The sequence below is a fragment of the Schistocerca cancellata genome, chromosome 1 (assembly GCF_023864275.1).
Source record: "Schistocerca cancellata isolate TAMUIC-IGC-003103 chromosome 1, iqSchCanc2.1, whole genome shotgun sequence".
Lineage (NCBI taxonomy): Eukaryota > Metazoa > Arthropoda > Insecta > Orthoptera > Acrididae > Schistocerca > Schistocerca cancellata.
In genome coordinates, this window is record NC_064626.1 from 725,530,031 (window position 1) to 725,551,484 (window position 21,454).

The window sequence follows — 21,454 nt, forward strand, 5'->3', positions numbered from 1 at the left end:
TAGCACCACATTTAGAAAGCATCCATTGTCTTCAAGACTGAAATGTTAATCGTCCACGTTTCACTTCGGCACAGGGCTTTGCTCTTCACACAAATATCTTCATGAAATATTTCCTACCACTTAAATGTATATTCTATGCCAACAAATTCACTTTTTCTTTCTATTGCGTCTGCATTTTATGTCTTCTCTACTTGGGCCTTCTCAACTAATACTTTCCTTGCAAATCCTCTACAGTTTCGTTTCTGTACAAGTTGTACATAATCTTGTGTCCGTGTGTTTTATCACTGGTACCTCCAGAACTTTGAAGAGTGTATTTCAGTCAACATTGTCAAAATTTACAAATGCTACGAACGCAAGTTGCATTTTTTCAGACTTACTAAGCCAGGTGGTAGAATCGGTATTTCTACACGTGTTCTCTCATTTCACAGGAATCTAACATGGTGCTCATGTTATTTTGTAGGATATTCTTTCGAAATTTCAGCCTTTTCCTTTCTGGTTAGTTCTGGCTTCCCGTCTTAGCTCTTGATATTCGTACAGTTCCTTCCCTTTACCCCTTTTTTTAATTTAATATCGTCATCTATCTTTTCAAAGTGAAAAATCGTAATTTTGATTTTGGACTTTGCGTAAATGTCGTTTTTTAGACATCTGAGTCGCTACGGCCTACTTGTTTTGAGGGGTTTTAATAGTTTCTCGTGTTGTCAGTTAAATCCAATAGATTGTGTGTTATCTAAGGATTTCTACTGTACCTTTTTCCTAATTACATCTTCTGCTGCACTCATTACTTGTTCTCTCAAAGGTAACCATTCGGCTTGCAGTAGATTCATTCCTCTGTTTATGTCAGTCGTTACCTAACAGTCGGTTTAAGATGATCGAAAAACTTAGGATCTTAACATATTCATGCTTCATCTCCTTAATTTTCCATCTTTTTCTATCTCTTCAGTTGTAAACCGCAGTTCATAACCAGTAAATTATCGTCATTCTGCATCTGCACCTGGAAATGTCTTACAATTTAAAATCTGGTTTCAAAAAACTGTTGCAGATACGCATCCCTCTTCCATGATTCTTAAGTAAGGTGTTCGCGATGATTAAACTATGCTCCATGGAAAATACTAGCAAATGGCTTCATTTTTCATTCCTTCCCATGAGCCCATGTTTTCCTACTATTTTCTCTTCCTATCCTTCATACCGAATTCTAGTCTGTCATCATATTTTAAATTTTTGTTTAGCTTAATTACCTGAATAATTTACACTCCTGGAAATGGAAAAAAGAACACATTGACACCGGTGTGTCAGACCCACCATACTTGCTCCGGACACTGCGAGAGGGCTGTACAAGCAATGATCACACGCACGGCACAGCGGACACACCAGGAACCGCGGTGTTGGCCGTCGAATGGCGCTAGCTGCGCAGCATTCGTGCACCGCCGCCGTCAGTGTCAGCCAGTTTGCCGTGGCATACGGAGCTCCATCGCAGTCTTTAACACTGGTAGCATGCCGCGACAGCGTGGACGTGAACCGTATGTGCAGTTGACGGACTTTGAGCGAGGGCGTATAGTGGGCATGCGGGAGTCCGGGTGGACGTACCGCCGAATTGCTCAACACGTGGGGCGTGAGGTCTCCACAGTACATCGATTTTGCCGCCAGTGGTCGGCGGAAGGTGCACGTGCCCGTCGACCTGGGACCGGACCGCAGCGACGCACGGATGCACGCCAAGACCGTAGGATCCTACGCAGTGCCGTAGGGGACCGCACCGCCACTTCCCAGCAAATTAGGGACACTGTTGCTCCTGGGGTATCGGCGAGGACCATTCGCAACCGTCTCCATGAAGCTGGGCTACGGTCCCGCACACCGTTAGGCCGTCTTCCGCTCACGCCCCAACATCGTGCAGCCCGCCTCCAGTGGTGTCGCGACAGGCGTGAATGGAGGGACGAATGGAGACGTGTCGTCTTCAGCGATGAGAGTCGCTTCTGCCTTGGTGCCAATGATGGTCGTATGCGTGTTTGGCGCCGTGCAGGTGAGCGCCACAATCAGGACTGCATACGACCGAGGCACACAGGGCCAACACCCGGCATCATGGTGTGGGGAGCGATGTCCTACACTGGCCGTACACCACTGGTGATCGTCGAGGGGACACTGAATAGCGCACGGTACATCCAAACCGTCATCGAACCCATCGTTCTACCATTCCTAGACCGGCAAGGGAACTTGCTGTTCCAACAGGACAATGCACATCCGCATGTATCCCGTGCTCTAGAAGGTGTAAGTCAACTACCCTGGCCAGCAAGATCTCCGGATCTGTCCCCCATTGAGCATGTTTGGGACTGGATGAAGCGTCGTCTCACGCGGTCTGCACGTCCAGCACGAACGCTGCTCCAACTGAGGCGCCAGGTGAAAATGGCATGGCATGGCAAGCCGTTCCACAGGACTACATCCAGCATCTCTACGATCGTCTCCATGGGAGAATAGCAGCCTGCATTGCTGCGAAAGGTGGATATACACTGTACTAGTGCCGACATTGTGCATGCTCTGTTGCCTGTGTCTATGTGCCTGTGGTTCTGTCAGTGTGATCATGTGATGTATCTGACCCCAGGAATGTGTCAATGAAGTTTCCCCTTCCTGGGACAATGAATTCACGGTGTTCTTATTTCAATTTCCAGGAGTGTATTTTATCTTATCTTAGATGTTCATCATCTATGTACAGGGCGACAGTTATTAAACTACATGAAAAAAAAGTAAATTAGTTTCAAACTACGGCGTGCGCAAATTTTATTCAACAAGTAGACGTCAGTACAGATATTCGGATTTAGGTTATGACATGTTCGATATGCCTGCCGTCATTGGCGATGATGTGGCGCAGACGAATAGCGAAATTCTGCATGACCCGCTGAAGTGTTGGAAAAACGATGCAGTCAATGACATCCTGAATGGTTGTTTTCAGGTCTGCAATGGTTTTGGGATTATTGCTGTACACCTTGTCTTCAATATAGTCCCACAAAAAGGAGTCTCGTGAGTTGTGACCTCTGGGTATCCCAGAACCAGAATGCTGTCTCCAAATAGCTCCTCTAGAACATCATTCTCCTGCTTCGATGGGGTCTACTCCGTCTTGTCGATATAGGTTCACTTCGGATAATGGGGATGAAACCATCTTCCAAAACCATCACGTACCGTTCGTTAGTCACCGTGCCATCAAGGAATATCGCCCCGATTATTCCGTGGCTGGACATTGCGCACCACATAATCACCCGTTGAGGATGAAGGGACTTATCCTTCGCGAAATGCGAATTCTCAGTCCCCAAAATGCGCTTATTTTTTCTTGACGAACTCCTGCAAATGAAAGTGGGCTTCGTCGCTATACCCCTGCGTATGCACATACTAATTCCCATCATGCCCCGCGGCCAAACATGCAGTCTGAACGTCCTGACGCAAACCGTTCACAAGTTACGACGATTTTATTTCATATAGTTCAATAATTGTCACCCTGTACATTTTGTACCACTGTGGTGTAGGTGTTAACTTTATCTCTATCTTGGTTATGATTCATGTGTGCATTTATTATGCACTTGCCACGTTCCACATCATAACAGTTACCGTAAGACTGATCAATGGAATACACACATAACTTACTAACTAATGTTAATGGTTGATTAGAGATGGAGCAGAGTGTTATAATAATACTTCATTGAGTGTTTCAGTAGCTAACACATAGTTGTTAAAATACGTGATGTTGACACTACAAATACTGTGGCTCAACTGTCAGACATTTTCATTTGTAAATAAATGCATACCGCATAACAGTTAATGTAGTTCCAATATAATAAACTGTGTTTAGTTACTGCAATTAGCAGCACAACAGGTTTTTATGAGAGTCACAGCCAGTTTTTGGTAGGGGACGATCTGTTTTCTAAATGTTGTCGACTACGTAGTCAGGTAGGGAATAATAATGAATGGTAATCTTCAGATCTGTTTATGGTGAAGTAAGAAAACATGAATAACGAGGTAGGTGAAAGAACATATCGTAGAGAGAATAAAAAATTGGTAGGCTACGTCTTCACCCAATTTCATCATTCTTTCGTGGTTGACGGTACAGTTGTAAGTATGCTGTTTAGGTTTTCTTATTGGTAATGCCACGTAGCGCTTTGTATGAAAATAACTGGCTGTGCTGTGTGCAGTCTGTGGCTAGTTTGCATTGTTGTCTGCCATTGTTATGTTGGGCAGCTGGATGTTAACAGCGCGTAGCGTTGCGCAGTTGGAGGTGAGCCGCCAGCAGTGGTGGATGTGGGGAGAGAAATGGCGGAGTTTTGAAATTTGTAAGACTGGATGTCATGAACTGCTATATATATTATGACTTTTGATGACTATTAAGGTAAATACATTGTTTGTTCTCTATTAAAATCTTTCATTTGCTAACTATACCTATCAGTAGTTAGTGCGTTCAGTAGTTTGAATCTTTTATTTACCTGGCAGTAGTGGCGCTCGCTATATTGCAGTAGTTCGAGTAACCAAGATTTTTGTGAGATAAGTGATTTGTGAAACGTATAGGTTAATGTTAGTCAGGGCCATTCTTTTGTAGGGATTATTGAATGTCAGACTGCGTTGCGCTAAAAATATTGTGTGTCAGTTTAAGGACAGTCCTGTATAATTGTTCTAAGGGGACGTTTCACAGTTAGTCAAATGTACCGCACTTTTCAGTGGGTCCCGCCCCATATCACAGTGGTGGTTCGTCGTTGGCTAGCGCTAGCGTCTGCCGCTTCCAGGTGGGAACGCAAATTCCGCAAGCCACCGCGGTAAACACTCGCGCTGGCGTTGCCGCGCTGTAGTGAGGATCGGCTTTTAAACCTTAAATGAGCGCGCCGCCCTACCGGTGTGGAGCCACACCAACCTCTACCGCTTTCACCACGGTTGTGCTGTCTAAGGGAACTGTTTGGTACACGTGGGAGCACTCTAGTGGGTGGCGCCGCAGTTTACTAAAGTGCGGAGAGACACATTCTGGGCCTCCATTCGACCGCAGTCGGTTGCAGATTTCAGACTCTCTCTTTGCTGACAACAGAAATGAGAAAGTTAGAACGCTTGCGGTGTTTTCCAACCATGGGAGAAGCTTTGTGTGAAGATTTGCTGGTATCGTACAGTATGATTCGGGGTGGGAAGCTAGCAATAAGTATATTGGTTGCTACCGTGCAAATCACGCCGACTGTACCGCACACATTCAGTATCACGACTACACCGGTGAAGTTTCTACAAGCCGCTCATGCCCTTGTGATCGTTTCAGTAGTCACGTTTCGCAAGTATCCTTTTTCATGATTCCTCTCTTTTAATCGGTTCCTCTTCTCTCTCTCTCTCTCTCTCTCTCTCTCTCTCTCTCTCTCTCTCTCTCGGGACCTAAATTATTATTCGCTCAGTGTGAATCTGATAATTGTTTCTTGTCTAATTATCTATCCTGCGGTAGGGATGCTAGCTCGAAAAGGCACATAAAATTGTGAGAGAGCTAGGAATATCGTGTAACATAGCTACCTATCATTGGTGTTATATTTTGAGTTTCAGTATTTTCAAGTTAATTTTATTTGTTGCCTGTCATTGACTGTAACTTTCCCACTGTTGTTGTCCTATTAATTACTTCATTAACTCTACGAGAAACACATGCAGTACCTGATGAACACAGACGCCTTCACAGTTCAGGGAGACCAAGTTTAGCAGGTCAGTGATCCTCTCTGACCGTTAGGGATATCGTATTCGAGAGTAAATCATCCGTTTTATTCCCCATCGTGCAGACGTGGCGACAGCTGAGGTCCCTCATATCTTCTTAAATTCTCCAGTCGCTACGCACTCAGTGTACTCCGTACGCCGTGAGGCTGTGTTGTTACTAGGACAACGTGTCTAAAGGTGGTTTACAGCAATTCATTGATATCCTGGGGCCAATTTCCATGGCATATGAACCGATTAACCAGTCACCCCATTCTCATCCCCTGCACGTTTTTCGCTATATCGAGCATAGCTGCTACACATAAAAAGACGAAGTTCTACTTTTACAAGCGCGTTGTTTTCATCAGCTAGCCATTTTGGCCTGTGAGATACAGAGTATTTGTCTGTTAAGGTATTGCCGGGCCGCGCGGGATTAGCCGAACGGTCTCAGGTGCTGCAGTCATGGACTGTGCGGCTGGTCCCGGCGGAGGTTCGAGTCCTCCCTCGGATGTGTGTGTGTGTGTGTGTGTGTGTGTGTGTGTGTGTGTGTGTGTGTGTGTGTGTGTGTGTGTGTGTGTCCGTCCTTAGGATAATTTAGGTTCAGTAGTGTGTAAGCTTAGGGACTGATGACCTTACCAGTTAAGTCCCATAAGATTTTTCACACACATTTGAAGGTATTGCCGGAAACCTTACACTCGTATGTGTTCGTACATGAAGTTTCGAAGGAAACCTGCAATATTCTGTCGATAAAGAACATAAGTGGCAATGAATTTTAGCAACGAAAATTCGTTTTCAACTCAACAGCACTGAATGGTAATCATTTTCCCGTAAAAACCAGCACCAGTCGATTGAACTGTCGTTCAGTAACTGTTACGACACTTTTATTGCACGTCAGATTTTGTTCACACATTTTTAGCAGTCCTGTATCCGAGGCTGTTTGTGAGTTTGCCAGTAATCGTACAGTTCCCTGGCTGCGTTACGTGCGCCGCGCAAGTTACGTCACGTGATGGGGCTGCCAGCTCTAGGTATCGCGACCCGCCTGATTTTCTGTCGACTCAAATGGCTCTGAGCACTATGGGACTCCACATCTTAGGTCATAAGTCCCCTAGAACTTAGAACTACTTAAACCTAACTAACCTAAGGACATCACACACACCCATGCCCGAGGCAGGATTCGAACCTGCGACCGTAGTAGTCCCGCGGTTCCGGACTGCAGCGCCGATTTTCTGTCGGGTTTGTCTCCCTAATGGAGGCTTGTTTCACCGCGCCTCTAGAGCCCTCCCTGCTCTATGTTGTGTCCTCAGTCGAGACCACTCCCGCTAGGGAGACCCTCCCTGTAGCTACGCTACCGCCGGCGCATCTCTCGACTTCATCGAAGCACGCAAACCCTACCTCCTGATACTGAAGGTGCCTTCGATAAGGCGGTGGTCTACTTTCAAGAAATAATTATTAACCAAGGCGTTAGAGCAGGATGTGGATTGTAACCTACCCTTTTTAATATCTACATTGACTTAATTATTCGCAAATGAAAATATAAATTACGCAAAGGAATTAAGATAACGAATGAAGAATTATCTGAATGCACTTCTGTTTGTTGATGACATCGTTATTATTCAAAAGAATTTAGATGCCCTCCAAAGGTCAGTATACCAGCTAAACGAAATTTGCAAGAAGTACAGCTTTAATATTTCTAGTAACAAGACAAAAATAATGGCATTCCGAGGAAAATATCCAGTCAGATTAAAAATTGTTTTGGATAAGTCAGTTTCAGAACAAGTGACTCAAATCTCATACTTAGACTGTGCTATAAGTTTTGATTTGGACCCTGATGTTGAAAATAAAATACATTCCAAGTTGTCTGTGGTACCTTAGCAAAACAATGGACCGTGAAGTACAAAAAGAAGCAGTCATGAAAATCTGTAAAGTAACGGCGGTTCCTGTGTTATCCTACGGATTCGATAGGTGAGTTACCACAAAAACAAGAAAATAACATTCAGACAGCAGAGGTGAGGTTCCTAAGAAAGCCGAAGGGCTGTACAAGAAAAGACATGATTAGAAACGAAGAGGTTGGAACAGAATTAAATATTTTCAGCATGAATGAAAAAATACAAAATTATCATGAAGATTGGAAAACCACCTCATGAGAATTCCAGGTCACCGTATTCCTCAGAAGATTTTGAACTAAATGCCGAATGGAAAGAGAGATTTTGGAATACCTAGAAAAAGATTGGAATGATTTTATTTGTGAAATCCTTGAAAGGATGGTCGTGGTGGTGGTGATATTTTTAGCAATGATATTTTCTTGTAGATAAATTCGGTATAAATAACTGTTTAAGAACGTATTAGCTACCGTTATATTAATTCAGTAGGTAATAATCGAATTTATATTACAAATTTAGTTCGTAAAAACAGTTAATATCAGCATTTTTTCGATTTCCACGTTGCTGGTGGTGTGATTTCTCTAGTGAAATAAGAATGAAAAGTTTTCCCCGGTTTCACCCGGCAGCAGAACGGTCCCACAGTCTTCATCGAATACACATTCTCTAAATTTACTCGACAGGGGTTCGCAAGAGCTATGTTGCCTTTACTCTAAGCATTCGCATTAAAGTTCCCCGAGTACATCAGACACACTTCCGTATGAGCTAAGGCGTCCTGTTATGATATTAGCAGAGCCTCATGGATTCCTCTGATGTCAGGTATCATGCCTGCTTGGTAAGGATCCCAAATGGTGCAACAATACTCGAGAATTTCTGGATAGCACATTGCAAATGCTTTCCCTTACAGATGCTCTGCACGTTCCCAGAAACCCTTTCAACAAATATGTCTTCCGACAGCCTTCCGTAATAGTCATTTCATGCGATTGTCCCATTTAATATCGCTTCTTAGTATTACCCATACGTACTAAAGCGATGTGACGTGCTCCAGATGTTCACTAACCTTGTAATCAGATATTATCGGGTTCTTCAACCGTGTTATGACATCTTTCTATTATCCAAATTTCCAAAAGAAAACATGAACGAGTGTATTATAGATGCACAGATGACGTATTCTACGTAACTTCATATTAATTTGTCCCTTTAGAAAAGGGACTATAGGGGTAAATCATCGTCTCGTTAAGTCAACAGATGCAGACATCTCAGAAGGAAACTGCCAAGAAGTTAATGACTAATATTCCTAACGAGCTGAGTGCGGACTGTTACGAATGTGTTCGTCGTGCTGCAACTGATCATTCAATTTTAGTGTAGGAACCTCTTCGTTAGTCACTTACTTAAGAGGCATTGAAGATAATACAAAGTGGAATGTCTGACGTTGAACGATGTACTGCGAACAACGTAGCAACTGAATTGATCTTCATAGCAGGAATGCACAAACGGCAATCTCCGGGCCATGTGCGGCCCCCCTTTCATTTGCTGGCGGCCCGTCCCTCACTGTACGTTTATTTTTTTTTATTTTAGAAAAAAGAAGAAACCGGGCCATTGTAAAACTTCATTTATTTGTTCCCCGTCTAGCTAGCGTTGGGTCAGGGAGACTAAATTCGGAATAATAAATTGTCTCACGCCACGTTATTTTCGAACTTAGGTAGTTTAAGTGAGAGATTCGCTGACCGCGGTATTAGCAAGTCTGTAGACACCTACTTTACATAACGGAAAAGAAACCACAACAGGGCAATTCTGTACACGTCTACCAGCCCATGGCGCATGTTGAGGACTGAGGTAAGACACGGTATGAAGGAAATTTGCAAATATGCATTGAAATTACGAACCAGAAATTATGAAAAGAAGGCGCAAAATCATACTAAAAAAGGGCAACATACCACGAGTTGCATACTTCATAGTATGCAAAAAGATCATGAACACACAAATCCATGAATTAAAGTTGTACACGTAATCACCAGAACACTAACAGGTAAAGAAGTTGAAAATGATAAGGGATGAAAGAATTAAAACCTGGCTAACAAAGTACGGGTGTGAAGTACGTAGATGTTAAAAACTATGCTTAACTGAAAGAAGATATTCCCCCCTCATAAATGCAAAAAAAAAAAAAAATCTAAAAGGATGCGGCTTGCCAACGTATCATGTCCCACCGGAACAAATACTACTACTGCAGCGTGTTGTCTGGATAATGAAGCAAGGGGTAACGTACATAAAAACTACGACTGATTAATGCTTTGATACTTGCCCCTGTGATAATAGCTTGTAATAGACGTAGATGAATTATCGGGGTTTACTAACAAAATTTCCATGAAGATTTCTTAAATTACTTACGACGAATTCTCGAATGGTTTCTGTTGTGGACTGACAAGACAGCCAGTCCACAGTGACGAGTAACCGAAAGGCACGCGTTTACACACGCCGGCTGGCGTTAGGTCTGAAACAGGATACGTAATGAATGCTATAAAGAAAAGTACGTAGCTGCTGGAATACTTAACTTTAATCCATCATTTGTATACAGCATTCTTGATGATACTAGTGAGACTCTCTATAGCAATGGTTAATGGCGCCTTGCTAGGTCGTAGCCATGGACTTAACTGAAGGCTATTCTAACTATCTCTCGGCAAATGAGAGAAAGGCTTAGTCAGTGTAGTCGCTAGCAAAGTCGTCCGTACAACTGGGGCGAGTCCTAGTACGTCTCTCTAGACCTGCCGTGTGGTGGCGCTCGGTCTGCGATCACTGACAGTGGCGACACGCGGGTCCGACATGTACTAATGGACCGCGGCCGATTTAAAGCTACCACCTAGCAAGTGTGGTGTCTGGCGGTGACACCACAGTTTCTCAGTATTTCGATGACGACTTCTTTCTGCGTACTTGCGAAACTGGTAAGTCCTCCATCTCTAATTGTAAGTTTTCACTCATTTCCAGTATAAACTGCAAAAGAAATTGTTGAAATAATACGATTAATATCAGTGGTGACGGAGCAAAGCCTCCGCGTACCATGTCTTGTTTAACGATAATCTGGAGTCCTCAATGAATATTTCTGCATCATTTGTAGATTTTACGTTTTATAAAGTCTTAACCGTAAACAAGGAAACTTAGGGGTGAACACTAGAATGTTGTATGAAGCGTACTGGAAATAAAGGAAATATGGCGCAGCTGTTAATTTTGTGTCGGATGACCTGCAAGCAAGCAAGCAAATCCTTGCGACAGGTGCTTCAGCGGCTGTGCCTAGTCACAAACACAGCGAGCTGTTCATTAAAAAGTTGCGGCTCGGAAAGAAAATGAGTGGCAGCCCGCGGAAGGCGCCCTGTTCCGTTGTTCTTTTCTTCACCCCACGCTCCCGAGATGAGAATTTCGGTAGGAGGCAGCGGCATTTGTACTGCGCAACGAGCCGCGTCCGTTCATCGTCATTTGCGCATGCGCTTGAACAAGTTGGAGTAAGCCGTACAAAGCTGTCGGCGCGGAAATAATGAAGCAGGCATCTCTTTAAAGCGCTATCCGCCGATTCCTTTATTCAAAGAGTGGCACTCTCCTCCGCAATTTTAAAGGCAAAATAAAACTTTCGGATACTTACTGCAGTGCCTCTAAATCGACAATAACTTCGGTATTTTCCGACTGTGCTGCCGGTTTTTTTTTAAATCCTCTACTGTCGACGCAGCACGTAAAGCAGGGTGCTGTTAGTAGCAAGACTTATCGCCATAAACCGAAAATAAAAGCGGAGGCATACTCTGCTATGCCTCAGGGGGCGACGACACACTACTCAGAAACACACCTCCCTCTGCAGGTGTGAAGCAAGTGATGATTTTAGGAACTAAAAAGAAAGAAATAAATAAAGACAGAAATGAAGGCAAAAATGAAGGCAAAATAAAAAAAAAAAACATGGACGTCAGCTCACTCAAATGAAAACGAAACTGGCGAGATAATCCCATCGCCCATAGAATTAAGTAATAATCCTCGAAGATAGATTACGTGTTTTCCAATTTTCCAATAATTTTTCATACAAGGTTTACACAATTTCCATGTTACCAATTTCCACATTATCAGTATCATAGAACAGTCTACTATAGTGATACCCAGAAGGCCATTGTCAAATCTGGGGTATAGGCAAGTCAAGGGTAGTTTGAAAGTCCGAGTGACAAAGATCCAGGGCTACACTCAGGCAGTTCTTGTACGAGGTGCCTTAGTCAGCCCGGAACACCTTCTGATAACCATGAACCATTGCCACTTTAAGAAATCTTGCAAAAGTAGTGGTATATTTCCGGTCAGATTCCGCCAGGCGATGCTGGCTCCAAAGGTAGTCCATGAAAGAGACAGCATCGGTGTGGCAAAGGTCATAGATCGTGAAAATGGTGTGGCCCAAGAGCCACACCATTGCGTTACGTTGTGTTCGGGGGTTGGTCTGAATGTCAGGGGTAAGGAACAAGTCGATTGACACATTATCCGGTGTAGTCCCACCGATCAGCGCCAATAGCACACGTGCAAGGTCCCACACTTCTGTGACGTGAGGGCATAAGAGACGATGCTCTCTGGTGTCCACGTCACCACATCGGCCGCAAGCAGCCGAGGGCCGAAGGCGGATGGCCGCCAGGCGATGATTAGTGGGTATTAAATTGTTTACGACGTGATACCATAGCGCTGAAACGTCCGTGGGAAGGGCTGGGTGGTTGATATTGGCCCAAGCTTGGTGCCAGATGACCGACGGTCGTCTGTCCTCCAATTTATGTGGTGTGGGCTGGCCTCGAAGTGCCTGGTAAAGGCGCTTCGACATGCGTGCCTTGTCAGTGGCCACTGGGAGGACGTAACTTTGATCGAGGTAATAGTCCTTGACCGTCGTCATCCGGAACGGAATATGTGTCAAACATACTGGTGCACGCGCCGATTGCGGGCGATAACGGTAGAAAAGCACCGCTGTTGTCCCACCTGGGTCAATCTCACGCAAAGTGGCGATACGGTGAATCAGGAGGGCCGCACATTTGCGGGGAAAGTCAATGAGTCCAAGGCCACCATCGACCTTTGGCAGTGTACAAGTCTGCGCATCAACTTTGAATAGTGCATGCCGCCACAATAGCCAATATACTATTTGTGAGATGGCTCTGCCAGTTTGTTTCGGTAGCGTAAGGAGTTGTGCTACATACCATGCCCTTGATAGGATGTAAGTATTAATCAGTTGGATTCGTTGATAGAGGTCGAGTCGTCGATCAGCGTAACTCACGCAAAGTCCTCTGATGCGCGTGAGAATTCGCCTCCACGTGAGTGTTAGCATGCGCTGCGGGCAGGCAGTCACCTCAAGGCCCAAGATACGTTGTTCCCCCACAATCCGGTACCATGGGCGTTTGATGGTCAATGATCGTGGTCCTAGCGGGATTAGCACCGTTTTGTTGGAATTTAACATGGCACTGGATGCTCGTTCATAAACGTTGAGGACTCTGCGAACTGAATCGATGTCCCTGGCGTTTGCTACAAACACACCGACATCATCCGCGTATGCCGCACTGCGGAAGGTGACGCCTGGGAAAGCGAAACCATCGACCATTCTTCCGATGTCCCGCAGCATGGGGTCCAGCGCCAAAGCGAACAAATACATTGACAAGGGACACCCAAGTCGAACTGATCGTCTGATGGGAATTGGTGTGATCTGCAGCCGTTCACAACGATTGTGGAATTTGCTCCATCCAAGAAGTGCCGGATAACTCTTATGAAGCGCTCCCCGAAACCCATCCGCGACATAACGGCCAGCAGGTAGGTATGGGAGACCATATCGAATGCACCAGCGAAATCTAGGGAAAGAACTGCAGCCGGGGTTAGAGCGTCGGCGGTGAGTAAGACAGCATCACGGTATATAGAAGCGGCGGTAAAGATGGTTCGATTCGAAACGACACATGATTGAGTGGGACAAAGTACCTTGCTCATTACCTGTTTAAGACGTGAAGCCACGCTTCGTGCCACCAACTTATAATCAGTGTTAAGAACGGTGATGGGACGAAGGTCTTTAGCCCGACAGTGACCTGTGACCTTTGGAATAAGGGCAATACGACCAGCTAGAAAATCGGCGGGTAGCTCGCAACCAGCAAAAATTTCCGCGCACATTTTGCAGAAGTGGTCTCCTAACAGGTCCCAAAATTGTTGGTAAAATTCATAAGGGAGACCGTCGGGGCCAGGTGATTTTTGTCCCGGACAGGCACGGAGGACAGATGTGAGGTCAGCAAGTGTGAGTGGCTCAGTCAAACAGTCGCGGTCTCGACTATCCAATGAAGTCGGGACCCCGCCGATAAGTCCTCGTTGGGCGGCGACGTCTACCTCAACATCCTGGAAGAGGTGCGTATAATGGTCTGTTAGGCGTTGGAGGACTTCACGGTGGTCTGTGAGGCGCGTACCATCGTCTGTTTTAAGGCGTAGAATGGTGTTTTTCTTTGCATGATTCCTTTCAGAGGCTAGGTGATAGATGGATGGCCTTTTGCTCTCAATCAGGGATGCGGAACAGCACCTCACCACCATCCCCTCAGCCTTCTCCCGAGAGAAGCAAAGGATTGTCGCTTTAATTTTGTTGAGGCGCTGGTCGTACCTGTCAGCAGGAAGGGTTAGTGCATCATTTAGACATTGTTGATAGAAGTCTAGTGTGCTACGCTTCCAGTGTGCGACTTCGCGACTATGTTGCTGGATAATACGTCGCAGTCGCGGCTTCGCACAGCGGAGCCACCAAACCACAGTGGTAGGGTACTTCGATGCAGTAGCGATGCAATCCCGCCATGTTTTCGTGACAAGGGTGCGAAGTTCGGGTGTTGGGAGATGAAGTGTATTAATCTTCCAATAGGTGCCTCGAGGAACCGGGGTGGACCCGTGATATGCAAGGAGCAAGAGTATGCACAGTGGTCACTAAAGGCCACGGGAATGACTTGGACGGCACAAAGGGCAGGAATCAAATCAGCAGAGACATAAACACGGTCAATACGGCTTGCCCCAGTGGGGTATATGTCAGTAAATTGTGTGTAGGCGGGATGAAAGTGGCGCCACGTATCATTGAGGTCAGCCGCCTGAAGGAGTGAAGAGAGTGCTTCACACCTCATAGGCGTTGGGACCTGATCAGCATCGGCTACCACACAGTTGAAATCTCCGCCAAACACCATAAGTCAACGAGCTGTCAAGAAAGGGGTGATATCTGAAGTAAAAAGTGTTGTTCTGTCATGCCTGTGATTAGCTCCTGAAGGAGCATAGACGTTAATAAAAAGTACATCCCGAATGATACACGCAAGAACGCGACCATTGGGTAGTTTTGTAAAATCGGATGGAGTTAACTCTGATCTGTATAGCAAAGCAGTGCCCCGCCTGGCGTCAGGGTCGATGTTATATAGTGCCTCATAACCAACCAGGACAGAGAGAAAGGGGGCACAAACCTCCTGGAGAAAAACCACATCAAATGCACCAAGGCGCAGAAAGTCCTTCAGAGAGCGTAATTTAACTGGGTTGGAGATGGAGTTACGTCTTAATGTGTGGAAAAACTTTCTTAAAATACAGTTATCCTTTTAGGTGGTTTGCGACACGAATAAATTAAATCAACACAGCTTACTTTGGTAACTTGGCATAGCAAATTACATGCTACAGTGTCTTATTGTTGTCTCACAATGGTCGTCAACTTGGTTATCTTTAAAACCTTATCCTAGATTTTTGAGCGGTAGTATCAGATTTAGAATTCTGTCACATACAAAGAATAAAATGAAGTATGTTTCAAAACAGAAGTAAGAAGAAGACCGGCTGTCACTCTCCTGCGCTATTTTGGAGGCCGTTGCTCCTCTTGAGTATTATTGCATGTGTAATTGAACCATCATTAACTTGACGCAGAGGATGAAAGGGACGATTACGGTGAAGAAAAGGACCCATTGATACCGGGAAAGAAATCAAGTGGTATCTGCTCAGTGAACGATCAACAACGAAATCGCACTGTTATGTCCTTCACATTCTCCTAGTGGAGAGGACTGAGCGCTGCCCGGCTGAAACCTCCGACCTTCCCGAGTGTTTCGTGTGTTGTAAGAGTGGACGCCTTGAGTGGGGATGCGCTGATCTACTTCTATGTTGTTGTGGACGAGCATGAAATGAAATGAAGTGAAAGGAAATGCAGAGAGGCTGAAAAGCGATGACAGCGAGCACTGTTCACTCACCGTCCGTTGATCATAATTGTCATGCCTCCTTCCATTATTGGTGGAGTTCTGGTGAAGAACATTTCTTCCACCACGAGAATTCCATCGGCAACTTTTGGAGCGTGCCTTCGGACGCGGAGACCAATAATGTCCCACAAGTAAAGCCACCTATTTTACTGGTAGAAAGACGTACGCGTGCGGAATTGGATTTAATGTGTGCCAACGAATCTTCTAACACCAATGTTATGGAACTGGATAGTTTTGTACATGCGTACGACCATCTTGCAGTCCAAACGCCCATGCTAAAATACGCAGTGATACTTAATCGCAACAAAATAAAAAAGGAAAGTCGGCGCGGGACCAAGAAAATGTTAACCGCGTATAGCATGGTGTTGCTATTTGACAACAAAGCGTAAGTTTTACGTGTGTTCCGGAAACCACTTTCATATGCATGAAGTTGGCAGCTGGCAACACGCAGAATCTGCCTGTATCCAGCTGCACTGTGTTTAGCATCATTACGTTGGCAGGAACAGTTGAAAAACAACTATCTTAGATAAAGGTCGAGTGTACGTAATCACACGCGCTAAAGTAGTTGAAGGGGTGAATTATTTCTGCTGCTTAGATCATATCTATTAGATTTTTAAGGTATGTAAAATGAGCTTAATGTTACCGCAGATTAAGTTTCCATGTCTCTGTAACTGAAAGATTAATCAGCGTCATCGATTTGTTAGGACATGACAACTAACCTAAAATACTGAATAAATAAAAATTAAATCAAAATTTCTATGTTCAGTCTGTTCCGCGGTATTTTTGTGTCAGACCATACCACCTAACTTTCTTTCACTGAAATTCGTTTCCTAAATAAAGTCACGCAATAGATGGTTAAATAACCTTACGTTGACACTGTGTGTTCCTGTCTTACTCGTAAAGTCATTGTAGCTGCTATTGCATTGAGTTATGATGAGCTCTGACTGTCAACGAGCACGATTAACTCCATATTGGCCTGATTATGGGAAAGAAACTCATCACAGCTGAAAATACGCTTTGATGACAGAGCTTTTTGGCTGGATTTGCACGTTGTTTGTATGCTGAATTTTACATTTTTATCCTGTGAACTATTTTGTTTAGTAATAGTTACTTGCATTATTCCATTTATATTAAGCCTGAGATATATGTGATTAAATTAAAATGAACAGACTTATTTTAATTTCTAAATTAATTAGCTTAACTGAAGTAACGATTACTATTCAAAGTGGCAAGATTAAAGGACAAGGAAAAGTTAAATTATGATTTGGACGTTTCTTTCTATGGACACTCTTGAATGAGATAGGGAAATGGATTCACAGATCAGTCCTATGAAGCATCACGTTGAAATAAATCTTAAAATAAATAGCGCCTGATTTCCAGCGGACAGTGCAGTACCCGCAACCGCACAGGAAGCGGCAAAACTGGCTCAGTGCAGCATTTAATTCTCACAACCGTGCTGACTTTTACTATGTCTATCACTATCCTAATAATACTCCTTGAGATAATGTCGACTGAGTCAGTGGATTTGGTTTGGATGGAAACAGTGTATCTTTCAGTCCATGATGCATTTTTGCATGTTTGGTGAACGACTGAGAATTAGGTCTTTAAAGGAGCACAGTCGCGAATTGTTTTCTTCTTTACAAATAAAACTTACGCCATCATCAGCGTCTCCGGAATTCAGTTTCACGAACATGATTATTACAATAAATTGACCAAGTGTGTTGCAATCTGTTGTGTAGTTCACTCTATTGAAGTGTCTGAGACTGATCCATTCATATGAACTCCCCAAGCCAGTCTAGAGTATATGGTGGAGGATGCTACTTTTGGACGAACTGTATCACAATACCAGCATCACTGTTAGGTACCGTAATTTCATTTAGTCTCTCGTGTTTGTTTTTACACTATGAGCCATCACCTGTTGACAGAAACTTTATTAGGACACTGGCAGCATACAAGCAGCCTTTAGTCGGCGTTGTATTTCATACTGAGCAAATTATTCTTAGGTATCAACTGCAGAGGAAGCGTATAGTCTACTTTTTATTGGTGGCCCGAGTACAAGAAACTGAGGAACGGCAGCAGCGAGTACAGTCTTCTTTGTTGTTGTTGTTGTTGTTGTTGTTGTTGTTAAGGAGAATCAGGTACCCGCTAAGAGCATTCCTGTTGGCAATGAAATGAAATGTGATGCAGAGTCATCGTCAGCAATACTAGTGCTTCCATTTGTCGTAACACAGCATGTGCTTGTGTTCCAGCATGGACGGATCGGACCTGTGCTTCGAGGTCGTCCGTCGAGCCATGGCGGGTTTCGTCTACAGCGAGGCGGTCGCCAGGTAAGAATTGGTAACTTAAAAGCTAACCGTACTGTTTAAGAGCGGACGTCCATAAATATTGGAGAACCTTTACTGCTAAGTGAACAATTTTATTTTGATCCATTGTCCAGCATGTCTGCCATTTTAACACCATGCAATAAAAATTAGTCGAAACATGTTAACAGTACACTTCTTGTGAACACGTAACCGATTTTGAGAGAATAAAGTCGTCATGAGACGTTTTTCTGCGATTTTTACTCGGCTCGGTATTGCGTAGTATTGTCACATGAGAAGTTCTAGTTATGTTCTCAGATAAGCCGTCGTGGAGGACTTGAGTACATGTCAATACTAAAAAACACGTTTTGTGACTAGCAGATTCAGTCAGCGATTTTAGCTGTTTCGTAGTAAAATACTCCAGTGCAACCAATCGCTATGTGTTCCACTAGACACAAGATACGCATTTTTTCGGTATTTCTGCTGGAGTGTACACATTAGAACCGGTCCATAGTGTAGCTCATTCGTTTTCTGCCAAATTCCAATTAACTAATTCAAGGATAACAATTCTGAATTGAGAAAATGTGGTAGGATATTAATAGTTACATTTCCCTGAAAACCAAAGGAAGTCTCGTAAGTCGTTGGTCTAAACCAGAAAATCCCAACACTTTGTCTCTTCTAGCACAGTCCTAGTTGAAAACATGTGCGCTTAGTATCCGGTTTGTTTGTGCATGTAACTGAGCAAAGTCCATGGCTTGAACGAGATATAATTGAGCGCATTTATGCCGTCCAATAAAGCGAAAACCTATATTTTTAAACGTGTTTATATTGTCAAAAAGACCTTTTCAGCTGCAAAAAGGTATGATCGTAACATAGTACAGCGCCATCACTAAGAAGAACAGTAAGGGGAGGGGGGGAGGTAGCGATATCTTACTATAGGATGTTGTTCGTCATGATGATGTTCATGGTGGGACCCGTAGCATTTTTATTTTAGAAAATAGTGGGAATCATTTATCTGGCGACCACCAATGACACCCATTTACTACCAAGATATTCCCGACCTCCAGATGTCAAATCCTATTGTCAAATGTCACATGGGTCACTTGTGAAACTATAAGCGGTGTTAACATAATACGTTAAAAAGGCATTACCGAACAATATGGCTAATGTGAACAGTATCGGTGATCTACTTGGTCATCCGAAGTTACTTGTGTCATTATAGTCGTCACAAATTACAGTTAACCTGTTGAGCGCCTAGTGATAAAATACCCACATACACAATAAACAGCAGTTAGCAGACGACGGCCCTCAAGCCGAACGTGATAAACGTGTGCAAACTGTGTCCACCAGGTCTTTTTCTCAAGTGGATGAAGTAAAAACCGGAAATAATTTGCGAATGAAAATGTGATTTCCAATGAATACGACGTACTACTAAGAAATTATTGTCCCGAAACAGATTTGTGAAAAAATTTATAAACTTGATTCGGAGATCCTTCTTTTCCGTTTAAACATATAGAAAACATACGAAAACACACACAGGGCTGCAGCCAAAAAGCGCTGGACGCCTAAGTATTTCAGAGAAGATTTTATGATTTATAGAACTTCATTTAAATGTCTCACAGATTAGAATCACAAGTCACTGGACACTTTTACGCACCATAGAAATACCACCAGCATTTTGTCAAATATCTTGTTCAAGACAGTATCAATAAGCTTAGACGGAAGGGCGAATGTCTTAGTTTGTGCCCAAATTAGAGAAATTATGTAGGAGTCTACCTGAAAATAAAAACAAGCGCTAACCTATTACCAGGAATTGGAAACGATGACACCAGGTTCATACACATGTTATAAGAACAATGGCTGCCCGTCTCGGAGAATGCTAAGCATGTGGTGATAGAAAAATACTGGCAGTACGTGCTGGAACTGATATTTCCCAAAGACAGATATAAATAAATTTGAGAAGTCACATATTTGGATGCAGCGACGTAACGAAATGTACGGAAAAGCCAGTTTAGAAGATCAGAATAAGTTGTTTTGTGGCCAACTTACTAAAATCCTTGTGTGTGCTGCAATTCGGGTCGGATGAAACCTATCTGACCTTGAACGCGTTCTTGAAATACAAATTCAAGTAAATTCAATCGACCAGTCCCAGTTTCAGCCATCAGAGAACGGAGGAGACTCCACAAATAGAGAATAAACGTAAATATGACGGATATTGAAGTTACGGCTAATCAACTTCAATATCCGCGGCGAATTTGTTCAAATAGTAAATAAGACGAACGTGTGAGTGTGTCCAAAAATAATTGAAAGCACTGCGCCATTTGGAAAGCAGTCAGCAGGCAGATTTATAAGCGAATGAATGGATAAGTTGACAGAAGGTCTAAAGGCGCCAGGTACGTGGTGGAACTGGCAAGAGATCGCCCAGGGTAGATCAATGAAACATATCCTGCGATTCAATGTTAGTGCGGAAAAAATGCAGTCTGTCTAAAAGTTCAGACGTCTAGTAGTTTTACACACTGCCCGTGGTAGCTTATCCCAGAAATAATTGCGTCAGAGACCTCGGGAAGCAAGGTGGTGGTCCGTTTCATCTTTTCGGTTGTCCACAGGATTGGAGTAAAAAGTGCAGTTATTTGCGTTCTGCTCAGCGCTGGCCTCTGTTCGTTTCTTCTCTTGTTCCGAAACTGTGTCTCGGTTTAAAGGCAGAAAAACAGAAAGGGGCACTGAATTCGCTAGCGTGCCTGACCATAATACGTGGCTACAATTGCATCGTGCTAGCGTGCTGAAGATATTACGAATCCTGGAGGAAAAGCAGGAGAAAAAGGGCTTCCAACGAACACAGATTGAACAGAGACATACTGTAATTTTGGGTTTTTATTAGGTCAGAAGAGGTGAGGGGAAAAAAAGACAAAGGGTGAAAAATCAGTAAAGAGCGATACGTAAAGACAGCTAACGGTTTTACTCGATTTTGATGGCGAGGTAATTCGCTGGCAAAAATCCTGTTTTTCAGCAGTGAACAACACACAACACTGTGCTCGTCTTGTAATCGCGTAAGTGATTGTCCAGTACCACACTTTTCAATACATTTTTTCCTGTAATGCGCCCGCGAATGTGATCCAGTTTTTGATTTCGAGCAACCGTGAAGACGGTATGATGAGTAATGCCGACTACAGCCGGCGCCGCCTGTTCGCAGCCACTACATGCGCCAGATCCTGGAGGCGCTGCGCTACTGCCACGAGAACGACATCATCCACAGGGATATCAAGCCGCACTGCGTCCTGCTCGCCACGAAGGAGAACTCTGCACCCGTGAAGCTGGGCGGCTTCGGCGTCGCCATCCAGCTGCAGGACGGCCAGATGATCAACGGCGGTGAGTACACGACACACAC

The 21,454-nt window shown here is 44.0% G+C and overlaps 1 protein-coding gene across 1 annotated transcript in view; it reads left to right on the forward strand.

Annotated features, from left to right (window-relative positions):
* The window catches only part of LOC126097821 (peripheral plasma membrane protein CASK-like), a 654,064-nt gene that overhangs the window by 126,414 nt on the left and 506,196 nt on the right, over positions 1 to 21,454 (forward strand). The window contains exons 4-5 of the mRNA XM_049910596.1: positions 18,019 to 18,096; positions 21,260 to 21,435. Of these exons, the coding sequence (XP_049766553.1) occupies positions 18,019 to 18,096; positions 21,260 to 21,435 (254 nt within the window). The remainder of the gene's footprint in view (positions 1 to 18,018; positions 18,097 to 21,259; positions 21,436 to 21,454) is intronic.